This window comes from Rhinolophus ferrumequinum, chromosome 8, assembly GCF_004115265.2.
Source record: "Rhinolophus ferrumequinum isolate MPI-CBG mRhiFer1 chromosome 8, mRhiFer1_v1.p, whole genome shotgun sequence".
Taxonomy (NCBI): domain Eukaryota; kingdom Metazoa; phylum Chordata; class Mammalia; order Chiroptera; family Rhinolophidae; genus Rhinolophus; species Rhinolophus ferrumequinum.
The window spans coordinates 90,636,243-90,651,006 of NC_046291.1; the positions used below are offsets into that span (position 1 = coordinate 90,636,243).

The window sequence follows — 14,764 nt, forward strand, 5'->3', positions numbered from 1 at the left end:
TTTGCAGTTCTGAGACCTGTGGTTCGGAGACACAGATTTGCAGCCCAACTAGTTCTGGCAAAAGGGAGGGAGCTGTGGAAGCAGGACCGGCTGTGGTGGTGGTCTCCGCCATTGCTCTGGGCCACCTGTCACAACTCACCCGCCCCTGTTCCCATCTATCTGGGTGGATCCCTGCAGGAGTAAACACAGCTGATGAAACATACGGGCTCTGAATCTGGTACAGGAAGAGCTTTGGAACTTCAAAAGCTGTCTGCATCCCCACACTGATGATGCGCCATATGACCCAGGTGAACAGTTAACAGAGGAGAAGCCCGCCTTCCAGGGAATCACCCCATTGTGTGAGAAGCTGGAAGAGTGCAGAGAAAACATAACACTACAGTGTGAGAGAGAAAAAAGGGCTGTAGTCGGAGAGAAAATAAAACATTCTACAAACACGTACTGGAAAACAAAAGAAAGACCTCTTCCTATCAACCTGTTGCAGAACCGCCTTCTATAGATATCTAGGAAGAGAAATAATAAATCATTAATTGCCATGAATAACCAAGGCAACAAGACAGCTCAGAAAGAAAGTGAAAAGTCTCCAGAAAATGAACTTATAGATATGGAAATATGTGACTTAAATGACAGAGAATTCAAGATTGCTGTTCTGAGAAAACTCAACGAGATGCAAGAAAACTCAGAAAGGCAGTTTAATAGCCTAAGAAACACAATCAGAGAACAACATGAACGTTTTACAAAAGAGATTGAAATTTGTAAAAAGAACCAAATGGAATTTCTGGAGATTAAGAACTCAATAGAGAAATTAAGAATGAAATAGCCAGCTGAGGTAGTAGAGTTGACCAGATGGAGGAAAGAATCAGTGACATTGAAGATAGAAACCTAGAAATGACATGGAAGGAAGAAGAAAGAGACATGAGACTTAAAAGAAATGAAAGACCTCTACATGAACTTTCTGACTCCATCAGAAAAAGCAATATAAGAATAATGGGCATACTAGAAGGAGAAGAAAGAGAGAAGGGAACAGAGAGTATATTCAAGCAAATATACTTGAGAACTTATACGATGAGAACTTCCCAAACTTGTGGAAAGAATTGGATCATCGAATCCAAGGAGCAAATAGAACACCTAATTACCTCAACCCCAACAGGCCTTCTCCAAGACACATTGTATTAAAGCTGTCAAAAATCAAAGACAAAGAAAAAATCCTCAAGGCAGCCAGGGAAAAGAAGATGGTAACCTTCAAAGGAAAGCCCATTAGATTATCATCAGATTTCTCAGCAGAAACTCTACAAGCTAGGAGGGAGTGGAACCAAATATTCAAACTATTGAAAGAGAGAAATTATGAGACAAGAATAATATGCCCAGCAAAGATATCCATTAGATATGAAGGAGGAATAAACACCTTTCCACACATACAGAAGCTGAGGGAATTTTCTAATACACGACTTGCACTACAAGAAATACTAAAGAAAGCTATTGGACCACCATCAACAGGGACAATTTGTGGCAACCAAAACATAGAAAGGGGGAGAGTAAAGGCCTGAACAGAAGTATGGAATGGAGAAAGTAGGCATGCTGAAGAAAATGAAATACTCTAAATATCAAACTTTCTTTTGCATAAACTTAATGGTAACCACTCAAAAAAAATCCAGAACTGAAATATATACTGTAATAAAAGAAGAAACAGAGGGAAACATCATAGAATACCACCACACAGAAATAATATACAACAACAAAAAGGCAAAGAAACAATGGAGACACAGACTTACAAGAAAATTAAAGATAGAATGATAGGAAATCCTCACATATCAATAATCACCCTAAATGTAAATGGACTGAACTCACCAATAAAAAAGACAGAGTAGCAGATTGGATCAAAAAACTAAACCCAACCATATGCTGTCTCCAAGAGACACATCTCAGCTACAAGGAAAGCATAGATTCAAAGTGAAAGGGTGGAAATTGACACTCCAAGCAAATGGTATTCAGAAATTCAGGTGTAGCTATACTAATATCAGATGAAACAGACATTAGGGTAAAAAAGGTAACAAGAGACAAAGATGGATATTCCATAATGGTAAAGGGGACTATACAACAAGAAGACATAACAGTCATCAATATTTATGCCCCCAATCAGGGAGCACTGAAACATACCAAGCAACTACTAACAGAACTAAAGGGAGAAATTGACCAAAACACAATTATACTTGGGAACCTAAATACATTATTGACAGCTATGGATAGATCATCCAAACAGAAAATAAATAATGAAATAGAGCCCTAAGTGTCACATTACAGGAAATGGACATAATTGACATTTATAGAGCACTTCATCCTAAAACATCAGACTATACATTTTTTTCTAGTGTACATGGAACATTCTCAAGGATAGACCATATATTGGGACATAAAACTAATCTCAGCAAATTTACGAAGATTGAAATCATCCCAAGCATATTCTCTCATCACAAGGCTTTGAAATTGGATATCAAATGCAAAAAGAAAGCAGGAAAAACCACAAATACATGGAGATTAAACAACATACTTTTAAAGAATGACCAGGTGAAAGAAGGAATTAGAGGAGAGGTTAAAAGATAGATAGAAACAAATGAGATGAAAATACATCCTACCAAAATTTTTGGGATGCAGCGAGAGCAGTTTTAAGAGGGAAATTTATATCATTACAGGCCTATCTCAAGAAACAAGAAAAATCCCAAATAAACAACCTCATATTACACCTTAAAGAACTAGAAAAAGAAGAACAAATGAAACCCAAGGTCAGTAGAAGAAAGGAAATAACAAAAATCAGAGCAGAAATAAACGAAATAGAGAACAAAAAGACAATAGAAAAAATTTAATGTGACAAAGAACTGGTTCTTTGAAAAGATTAACAAAATTGACAAACCCTTGGCTAGGCTCACTAAGATAAAATTAGAGAAGACACTAATAAACAAAATCAGAAATGAAAAAGGGGAAGTTATCACGGATGCCACAGAAACACAAAGGATCATCCAAGAATACTATGAAGGACTATATGCCTTCAAATTCAATAACCTAGAAGAAATGGACAAGTTCCTAGAAACATATAGCCTTTCCTGTTCTCATGAAGAACTGGAAAATCTAAACAGACCGATCACCAGTAACGAAATTGAATCAGTCATCCAAAACCTTCCCAAAAGCAAAAGTCGGGGACGAGATGGCTTCACTAGTGAATTCTGCCAAACCTTCAAAGAGGATCTAATACCAATCCTGCTCAAACTCTTCCAAAAAATTGAACAAGAGACAGTACTCCCTAACTCATTTTATGAGGCCAACATTACCCTGATACCAAAACCTGGTAAGGACAACACAAAAAAAGAGAACTACAGACCAATATCTCTGATGAGTACAGATGCAAAAATTCTAAACAAAATTCTAGCAAATCGAATGCAACAATGCATTAGAAATATTATTGATCACAACCAAATGGGGTTCATCCCAGGAGCACAAGGGTGGTTCAACACACGCAAATCCATCAATGTGATACATCACATAAACAAAATAAAGGACAAAAATCATATGATTATATCAATTGATGCATAAAAAGCATTTGACAAGATAAAACATCCATTTATGATTAAAACACTTAATAAAATAGGTGTAGAAGGAAAATACCTTAACATAATAAAGGCCATATATGACAAACCCTCAGTTAACCTCAATTAATGGTGAAAAACTGACCCTTTGTTCTACGTTCAGGAACACGACAGGGCTGTTCCCTATCACCTCTGCTTTTCAACATAGTGTTGAAAGTCCTCGCCGAAGCCATCAGGCAAGAGAAAGAAATAAAAAGCATCCAAATTGGGAATGAAGAAGTGAAATTGTCACTCTTTGCAGATGACAAGATGCTATATATAGAAAACCTCCACCATAGAAAAGACTCCACCAAAAAACTATTAGAAACAATCAACGAATAAAAAAGTTGCCGGCTACAAAATCAACGTACAAAAGTTCATTGCATTCCTATATACTAACAATGAAATCTCAAAAAAAGAAATACAAAAAGCAATTCCTTTTGCAATTGCAGCAAAAAAATAAGATACTTAGGAATAAACTTAACCAAGGATGTGAAAGACCTATATGCTGAAAACTACAACACATTTTTAAAAGAAATTGAAGAAGACACAAAGAAATGGAAAAGACATTCCGTCCGTGTTCATGGATTGGAAGAATCAACATAGTTAAAATGGCCATATTACCCAAAGCAATATACAGATTTAATGCAATCCCCATCAAAATCCCAATGGCATATTTGTAAAGAAATAAAACAAAAAATCATCAGATTTATTTGGAACCACTAAAGACCCCGAATAGCCAAAGCAATCTTAAGAAAAAAGAACAATGCTGGAGGTATCACACTCCCTGACTTTAGCCTGTATATACAAGGCAACAATAATCAAAACAGCATGGTATTGGCAGAAAAATAGACACATAGACCAATGGAATAGAATTGAGAACTCAGAAATAAAACCACATAAATATGGACAGATAATTTTTAACAGAGAAGCAAAAAACATACAGTGGAGAAAAGACAGCCTCTTCAGTAAATGGTGCTGGAAGAATTGGAAAGCCACATGCAAAAGAATGAAACTGCACTGCTATCAGTCACCATGTACCAAAATTAATTCAAAATGGATCAAAGACTTAAGCATAAGACCTGACACAATAAACTGCATAGAAGAAAACATAGGTACTAAACTTATGGACCTCGGGTTCAAAGAGCGTTTTATGAATTTGACTCCTTAGGCAAGGGAAGTAAAAGCTAAAATAAATGAATGGGACTGTATCAAACTTAAAAGCTTCTGCACAGCAAAAGAAACCATCAACAAAATAAAGAGGCAACCAACTGAATGGGAGAAGATTTTTGCAAACATAAGGGGCTAATTTAAGGGGCTAATATCCAAAATATACAAGGAACTCATACAACTCAACAACAAAAAAACAAATAACTCAATTGAAAAATGGGCAGAGGACCTGAAGAGACATTTTTCCAGAGGACATACAAATGGCAAATAGACATATGAAAAAATGCTCAACATCACTAATCATCAGATATGCAAATAAAAACCACAATGAGATATCACCTCACCCCAGTTAGAATGGCTATTATCAACAAGACAAATAGTAACAAGTGTTGGAGAAAAACGAACCCTCATACACTGTTGGTGGGAATGCAGACTGGTGCCGCCGCTGTGGAAGGCAGTGTGGAGGTTCCTCAAAAAATTACGAATAGAATTACCCTATGACCCAGCAATCCCTCTCCTGGGTATCTACCCAAAAAATCTGAAAACATTTATCCACAAAAACACGTGTGCTCCCATGTTCACTGCAGCTTTATTTACAGTGGCCAAGACATGGAAACAAACAAAATGTCCTTCGATAGATGAATAGATAAAGAAGTTGTGGTATATATACACAATGGAATACTATTCAGTGGTAAGAAAAGATGAAATAGGACCACATGTGACAACATGGATGGATCTTGATATTATAATGCTAAGTGAAATAAGTCAGACAGAAAAAGCAGAGAACCATATGATTTCACTGAGATGTGGTATATAAACCAAAAACAACAGAAGAACAAGACAAACAAATGAGAAACAAAAACTCATAGGCACAGACAATAGTTTAGTGGGTACCAGAGGGTAAGGGAGGTAGTAGATAAGGGTAAAGGGGATCAAATATATGATGATGGAAGGAGAACTGACTCTGGGTGGTGAACACACAATGTGATTTATAGATGATGTAATACAGAATTGTACACCTGAAATCTATGTAACTTTACTAACAATTGTCATTCCAATAAACTTTAATTAAAAAAAAACTATAGTTTTCATGATAGTATATATATTATATACCAGAGTTTTTTAAAGTGCAATAAAATTCACAAAATACAAATTCACCATTTTAATAATGTTAAAGTGTACAATACAGAGGTTTTGGGTATATTCACAGGGTTGTGTAGCCATCAACTTTACTTAATTCCAGAACATTTGCATCACTCCAAAAAGAAACCCCATACCCATTTAGCAGTCAATCCCATTCATTCCCCTCTCCCCCAGCCCCTGTCAAACACTAATCTACTTTCTATTTGTATAGATTTGCCTATTCTGGAACTTTTCATGTAAATGGAATCACACAATATATGGCCTTTTGTAACTGGCTTCTTTTACTTAACATGTTTTCAAGGCTCATCTGTGTCATAGCATCTATCAGGACTTAATTCCTTTTTATGGCTGAATAATATTCCACTGTATGGACATACTACATTTTGTTTATCCATTTATTAGTTGATGGACATTTGGTTGGTTCCCACTTTTTGGCGATTGTGAACAATGTCGCTATGAACATATATAGACAAGTTTTTTTTTATGAACATATCTTTTCAGTTCTCTTGGGCAGGTGCCTAGGAGTGGAATTGCTTGGTCATGTGGTAATTCTTTAACCTTTTGTGGAGCCACCAACTGTTTTCTACCATGGCCGAACCATTTCATATTCCCTTCAGAACTGTTGAAGTGTTCCATTTTCTCCACATCCTTGGCAATCCCTGTTATTTTCCTTGGTTATCACCATCATGATCTAAATCATCATTATCATAGTAGCCATCCTAGAGTGTGTGAAGTGGTATGGTACTGTGGTTTGATTTGCATTTCCTGAATGACTGATGGTGTTGAGCATCCAGATTTTTTTATTCATAAATATTTCAGCACGTGTCACTAGAGAATAAGCTTAATTTTGTGGAACACATTATTCATCTTAGTTATGTTGCTGGAGTCTCTATAACTGCTCTTCCCCATCATGTCTCCTCCAATATCTCAGCATCCCTTTCCAGTCATAGAGTATGGGCAAGAAACTCCATTCTGAAATTGACTATCGTTTTCTGATGGGTTCTGTAAGTTGGTTTTTTTCTCCCCAGGCAGGTGCACCTTGGTAAAGATCCTGTGTCTTTTAAATTTAGAAAAGACGTTGCTGAAGATTGGCAAAGAATAAACGCCAAATACAAGGTCAGAATTACTGCTAATTTGATATCATTTATTTCACGAACTATTTTGAATTCCTGCTATATGCAAGATGCCATATCCGGAGACAGAAATATTATAGTTAAGTTGGAAGGGGAAGAGGCTGACGACAAGTTAATTGTCAACTATAAACCAAGGCTGGTTGTGTATGTCACAAGAGACCTCTACCAAGTATTGGGGGGATTCAGAAGCCAGAGAGGAGAGAGAACTCATCTAATTGGAAAGCTTCCTGGAAGACATGGTATAATTTTGAAAAGTTGTAAAGTGGACAAAGGCATTCAGTTGAGAGGGAGGGAATGCCTCAATCCTGGGCTGGAATTCTGGGTGTGCGGTACACCTGTCCCGTGATCTGCAGAGCATGAAGGTAAGAGACCCAAAGACAGTGACCGGGAGCCACGCCAGAGCCAGATCTAAACACTCAAAGGGGCTGAGCAGAGAGGAGAAAATAGGTTGAGGGAGGGGGCCACATCTGAGTTACCAAGGCAACACCTGTAGGTTCAGGGAGCTACAGAGATGGGAGCTGTGGGACTGTACAACACCCCTCTGCTCTGTGGCATGAGACATTGTTACATGCAGGGCAGGGGCAGAGAACACTGGGGACAGGTCCATAAGGGCTGAAGCACAGGACACGCGGGCCACAGGAGATAGGACTCGGCTGGAGCTCCATGTCACGGGGGTTGGGACTTGATCGGTAGGACTTGGGGAATCATCACTGACTGTATTAGTCAGCTGGGCCTGCCATCGCAAAATGTCACAGACTGGGTGGCTTAAATAACAAATATATTCTCTCGCGGTTCTGGAGGCTGGAAGGCCAAGATCAAGGTGTTGGCAGCTTTGGTTCCCCCTGAAGTCTCTCTCCTTGGCTTGTAGACGGCTTTCCCAGTGCCTTCTCATTATCTTCCGTGTCCAAATTTCCTCCTCTTATAAGGACACCCGTCACATTGGATTAGGGCCCACTCTAAAGAGCTCGTTTTAACTTGATCACCTCCTTAAGAATTGTATCTCCTGACTAAGGTTAGGATTTCAACATATGGATTTTGGAGGGACAATATTCAGTCATAACACACATATTTAAGCTTAGGAGTAGAAGGTTCCTACACTCAGTGCTACACACAGTCGCAGTACTAAGTAGGAGGAATTGGGAAAAGACATGTGTCCTGTCAGATATGAATGTATTTCTCATACAGAATATATTTTTCTTCCTAGATTTCGAGTCCCAATCGGATATTTGAATACATTTGTCCTTTTTTATTTTTCATAAGACAAACAAAAAAATATAAAATCATTACATCAGGAAATCTTAGCATTTAGGAAAGGCACATATTAGATTGGCATTTAAATTTAGTTTGGTGTGTTGTCCAGATCTTTTGCACATGATTTTAAAAACAAAATACCAAGTGTTTTCTGCCAACCTCACAGTGGAATATTTTCTAACTGTTTTAGAGATGCAGGTGATACAAACATGCCTCAGCCGGGTCAATATGAGAATTAAGGCTGCAATTGCCAGCGTTTGGTTCACAGACAAACCCAACCACTTATTCATCTGGCAAGTGCACTTATGAAAGCCCATTGTGTGTAAGATTCTGTGCTAGTGAATGAGCCACAGTCTTTGCCCTCAAGAAGGTCACCGTCCCGAAGGAGCACAGAAACATTGAGATATGCTATAGGAGGTGCTGAGGGCAGTGACAGAGCTGGAACCTGTAGAGAAATTGGAAATGAGGGGTAAGGAAAAGGAGAAGATAGCATGGTTCCTTGGTTTCCAGCTTGGGTGCAGGTTGGTGGTTTTAAATGAGATCTCAAATATGGAAGAAAAGCTGGCTTAGGGGGAAGGTGAAAAGTTTAATTTGAGACGTGTTACATCTGGGGTGACCTCCAGGTGGCAGCTGAAGGAACAAGTTTAAGCTGGAGACAGCGATTTGGAAATGAACATCAGAGAGTAGAGAATGAGACCACGGAAAAAGTGTGGTGCCCTGGGGAAAGTAAATATTCGGTTGGTACAAAAGTAATTGCGGTTTTTGCAATTATTATTATTTTTTTTCTTATTCCATAATGTACTCTTTTTTTAAAAAAAATTAAAGTTAACTGGAGTGACAATTGTTAGTATAAAGTTACATAGATTTCAGGTGTACAATTCTGTATTACATCATCTATAAATCCCATTGTGTGTTCACCACCCAGAGTCAGTTCTTCAATCACCATGTATTTGATCCCCTTTACCCTCATCCCCCCCTACCCTCTGGTACCCACTAAACTATTGTCTGTGTCTATGAGTTTTTGTTTCTCATTGTTTGTCTTGTTCTTTTGTTGTTTTTGGTTTATGTACCACACATCAGTGAAATCATATGGTTCTCTGCTTTTTCTGTCTGACTTATTTCGCTTATCAGTATATTCTCAAGATCCATCCATTTTGTCACAAATGGTCCTATTTCATCTTTTCTTACTGCCGAATAGTATTCCATTGTGTATATATCCCACAACTTCTTTATCCATTCATCTATTGAAGGACATTTTGGTTGTTTCCATGTCTTGGCCACCGTAAATAAAGCTGCAATGAACATTGGAGCACACTTGTCTTTATGGATAAATGTTTTCAGATTTTTTGGGTAGATACCCAGGAGAGGGATTGCTGGGTCATACGGTAATTCTATTTGTAATTTTTTGAGGAACCTCCACACTGCCTTCCATAGCGGCTGCACCAGTCTGCATTCCCACCAACAGTGTATGAGGGTTCATTTTTCTCCACAGCCTCTCCAACACTTGTTACTATTTGTCTTGTTGATAATAGCCATTCTAACTGGGATGAGGTGATATCTCATTGTGGTTTTTATTTGCATATCTGATGATTAGTGATGTTGAGCATTTTTTCATATGTCTATTTGCCATTTGTATGTCCTCTTTGGAGAAATGTCCCTTCAGGTCCTCTACCCATTTTTCAATTGGGTTGTTTGTTTTTTTGTTGTTGAGTTGCATGAGTTCCTTGCATATTTTGGATATTAGCCCCTTATTGGAGGCACTGTTTGCAAAAATCTTCTCCCATTCAGTTGGTTGCCTCTTTATTTTGTTGATGGTTTCTTTTGCTGTGCAGAAGCTTTTAAGTTTGATACAGTCCCATTCATTTATTTTAGCTTTACTTCCCTTGCCTAAGGAGTCAAATTCATAAAACGCTCTTTGAACCCGAGGTCCATAAGTTTAGTACCTATGTTTTCTTCTATGCAGTTTATTGCTTCAGGTCTTATGCTTAAGTCTTTGATCCATTTTGAATTAATTTTGGTACATGGTGACTGATAGCAGTCCAGTTTCATTCTTTTGCACGTGGCTTTCCAGCACCATTTATTGAAAAGGCTGTCTTTTCTCCATTGTATGTTTTTTGCTTCTTTGTCAAAAATTATCTGTCCATATTTATGTGGTTTTATTTCTGAATTCTCAATTCTATTCCATTGGTCTACGTGTCTATTTTTCTGCCAATACCATGCTGTTTTGATTATTGTAGCCCTGTAGTACAAGCTAAAGTCAGGGAGTGTGATACCTCCAGCATTGTTCTTTTTTCTTAAGACTTCTTTGGCTATTCGGGGACTTTTGTGGTTCCAAATAAATCTGATGATTTTTTGTTCTATTTCTTTTAAAAATGCCATTGGTATTTTGATGGGGATTGCATTAAATCTGTATATTGTTTTGGTAATATGGCCATTTTAACTATGTTGATTCTTCCAATCCATGAGCACAGAATGTCTTTCCATTTCTTTGTGTCTTCTTCAATTTCTTTTTAAAATGTCTTGTAATTTTCAGCATATAGATCTTTCACATCCTTGGTTAAATTTAGTCCTAGGTATTTTATTCTTTTTGCTGCAATTGCAAAAGGAACTGGTTTTTAAAAATTTCTTTTTCTGAGATTTAATTGTTAGTATATAGGAATGCAATGGACTTTTGTACGTTGATTTTGTAGCCAACAACTTTACTGTATTCGTTGATTGTTTCTAATAGCTTTTTGGTGGAGTCTTTAGGGCTTTCTATATATAGCATCATGTCATCTGCAAAGAGTGACAATTTCACATCTTGCTCCCCAATTTGGATGCCTTTTATTCTTTCTCTTGCCTGATTGCTCTGGCGAGGACTTCCAACACTATGTTAAAAAGCAGAGGTGATGGGGACAGCCCTGTCGTGTTCCTGAACGTAGAGCAAAGGGCTTCAGTTTTTCTCCATTAATTATGAGATTAGCTGAGGGTTTGTCATATATGGCCCTTATTATGTTAAGGTATTTTCCTTGTATACCTATTTTATTAAGTGTTTTAATCATAAATGGATGTTGTATCTTGTCAAATGCTTTTTCTGCTTCAATTGATATAATCATATGATTTTTGTCCTTTATTTTGTTTATGTGATATATCACATTGATGGATTTGCGTATGTTGAACCACCCTTGTGCTCCTGGGATGAACCCCACTTGGTCATGGATCAATAATATTTCTAATGCATTGTTGCATTCGATTTGCTAGAATTTTGTTTAGAATTTTTACATCTGTATTCATCAGAGATATTGGTCTGTAGTTCTCTTTTTTTGTGTTGTCCTTACCAAGTTTTGGTATCAAGGTAATGTTGGCCTCATAAAATGAGTTAGGGAGTACTGTCTCTTGTTCAATTTTTTGGAAGAGTTTGAGCAGGATTGGTATTAGATCCTCTTTGAAGTTTTGGTAGAATTCACTAGTGAAGCCATCTGGTTCCGGACTTTTGCTTTTGGGAAGGTTTCGGATGACTGATTCAATTTCATTAATGGTGATCGGTCTGTTTAGACTTTCCAGTTCTTCATGGTTCAGCCTAGGAAGGCTATATGTTTCTAGGAACTTGTCCATTTCTTCTAGGTTATTGAATTTGAAGGCATATAGTCCTTCATAGTATTCTTGGATGATCTTTTGTGTTTCTGTGGCATCCGTGATAACTTCCCCTTTTTCATTTCTGATTTTGTTAATTAGTGTCTTCTCTCTTTTTATCTTAGTGAGCCTAGCCAAGGGTTTGTCCATTTTGTAATCTTTTCAAAGAATCAGTTCTTTGTCACATTAAATTTTTCTATTGTCTTTTTGTTCTCTATTTCATTTATTTCTGCTCTGATTTTTGTTATTTCCTTTCTTCTACTGACCTTGGGTTTCATTTGTTCTTCTTTTTCTAGTTCTTTAAGGTGTAACATGAGGTTATTTATTTGGGATTTTTCTTGTTTCTTGAGATAGACCTGTAATGATATAAATTTCCCTCTTAAAACTACTTTCGCTGCATCCCAAAAAAATATTGGTAGGATGTATTTTCATTCTCATTTGTTTCTATGTATATTTTGATCTCTCCTCTAATTTCTTCCTTCACCCGGTCGTTCTTTAAAAGTATGATGTTTAATCTCCATGTATTTGTGGTTTTTCCTGCTTTCTTTTTGCAGTTGATATCCAATTTCAAAGCCTTGTGATCAGAAAATATGCTTGGTATGATTTCAATCTTCTTAAGTTTGCTGAGGTTAGTTTTATGTCCTAATATATGGTCTATCCTTGAGAATGTTCCATGTACACTAGGAAAAAATGTGTAGTCTGATGTTTTAGGATGAAGTGCTCTATAAATGTCAATTATGTCCATTTCCTGTAATGTGTCACTCAGGGCTGCTATTTCATTATTTATTTTCTGTTCGGATGATCTATCCATAGCTGTCAATAATGTATTTAGGTCCCCTAGTATAATTGTGTTTTGGTCAATTTCTCCCTTTAGTTCTGTTAGTAGTTCCTTGGTATATTTCAGTGCTCCCTGATTGGGGGCATAAATATTGATGACTGTTATGTCTTCTTGTTGTATAGTCCCCTTTACCATTATGGAATATCCATCTTTGTCTCTTGTTATCTTTTTCACCCTGAAGTCTGTTTCATCTGATATCAGTATGGCTACACCTGATTTTCTCTGGGTACCATTTGCTTGGAGTGTCAATTTCCACCCTTTCACTTTGAGTCTGTGCTTGTCCTTGTAGCTGAGATGTGTCTCTTGGAGACAGCATACAGTTGGGTTTAATTTTTTGATCCAATCTGCTACTCTGTGTCTTTTTATTGGTGAGTTCAGTCCATTTACATTTAGGGTGATTATTGATATGTGAGGATTTCCTATCATTCTATCTTTAATTTTCTTGTAAGACTGTGTCTCCATTGTTTCTTTGCCTTTTTGTTGTTGTCTATTATTTCTGTATGGTGGTATTCTATGATTTTTCCCTCTGTTTCTTCTTTAATTACAGTATATATTACAGTTCTGGATTTTTTTTTGACTGGTTACCATTAAGTTTATGTAAAAGAAAGTTTGATATTTAGAGTATTCCATTTTCTTCAGCATGCTTACTTTCTCCATTCCCATGTTCTGGTTCAGGCCTTTACTCTTCCCCTTTCTATGTTTTGGTTGCCACAAATTGTCTCTGTTGATGGTGGTTGAATAGCTTCCTTTAGTATTTCTTGTAGTGCAGGTCGTGTATTAGAAAATTCCCTCAGCTTCTGTATGTGTGGAAAGGTCTTTATTCCTCCTTAATATCTAAAGGATATCTTTGGGTATATTATTCTTGGCTCATAATTTCTCTCTTTCAATAGTTTGAATATTTGGTTCCACTTCCTCCTTGCTTGTGGAGTTTCTGCTGAAAAATCTGATGATAACCTAATGGGCTTTCCTTTGTAGGTTACCATCTTCTTTTCCCTGGCTGCCTTGAGGATTCTTTCTTTGTGTTTGATTTTTGACAGCTTTAATACAATGTGCCTTGGAGAAGGCCTGTTGGGATTGAGGTAATTAGGTGTTCTATTTGCTTCTTGGATTCGAGGATCCAGTTCTTTCCACAAGATTGGGAAGTTCTCATCAACTATTTGTTTGAATATACTCTCTGTTCCCTTCTCTCTTTCTTCTCCTTCTGGTATGCCCATTATTCTTATATTGTTCTTTCTGATGGAATCAGAAAGTTCTTGTAGAGTTCTTTCATTTCTTATAATTCTCAAGTCTCTTTCTTTTACCATCTGTGTCATTTCCATGTTTCTATCTTCGATGTCACTGATTCTTTCCTCCATCTGGTCAACTCTACTACCTCAGCTGGCTATTTCATTCTTAATTTCTGTATTGAGTTCTTAATCTCCAGAAATTCCATTTGGTTCTTTTTAAAAATTTCAGTCTCTTTCGTAAAATGTTCATGTTGTTCTTTGATTGTGTTTCTGAGTTCATTAAACTGCCTTTCTGTGTTTTCTTGCATCTCATTGAGTTTTTTCAGAACTGTAATCTTGAATTCTCTGTCATTTAAGTCACATATTTCTATATCTTTAAGTTCATTTTCTGGAGACTTTTCATTTCTTTCTGAGCTGTCTTGTTACCTTGGTTATTCATGGCAATTAATGATTTATTGTTTCTCTTCCTAGATGTCTACTGGAGTGGGTTCTGCAACAGGTTGATAGGAAGAGGTCTTTCTTTTGTTTTCCAGTACATGTTGGTAGAATGTTTTATTTTCTCTCCGACTACAGCCCTTTTTTCTCTCTCACACTGTAGTGTTATGTTTTCTCTGCACTCTTCCAGCTTCTCACACAATGGGGTGATTCCCAGGAAGGCAGGCTTCTCCTCTGTTAACAGTTCACCTGGGTCATATGGCACCGCATCAGTGTGGGGACGCAGAGAGCTTTTGAAGTTCCAAAGCTCTTCCTGTACCAGATTCAGAGCCCGTGTATTTC

General features: G+C 37.2%; 1 protein-coding gene across 2 annotated transcripts in view; it reads left to right on the forward strand.

Moving 5' to 3' along the window:
- The window catches only part of CFAP221 (cilia and flagella associated protein 221), a 100,958-nt gene that overhangs the window by 50,720 nt on the left and 35,474 nt on the right, over positions 1-14,764 (forward strand). For both annotated transcript variants that reach the window (XM_033112995.1, XM_033112996.1), the window contains exon 12: positions 6,956-7,043. In XM_033112995.1, the coding sequence (XP_032968886.1) occupies positions 6,956-7,043 (88 nt within the window). The remainder of the gene's footprint in view (positions 1-6,955; positions 7,044-14,764) is intronic.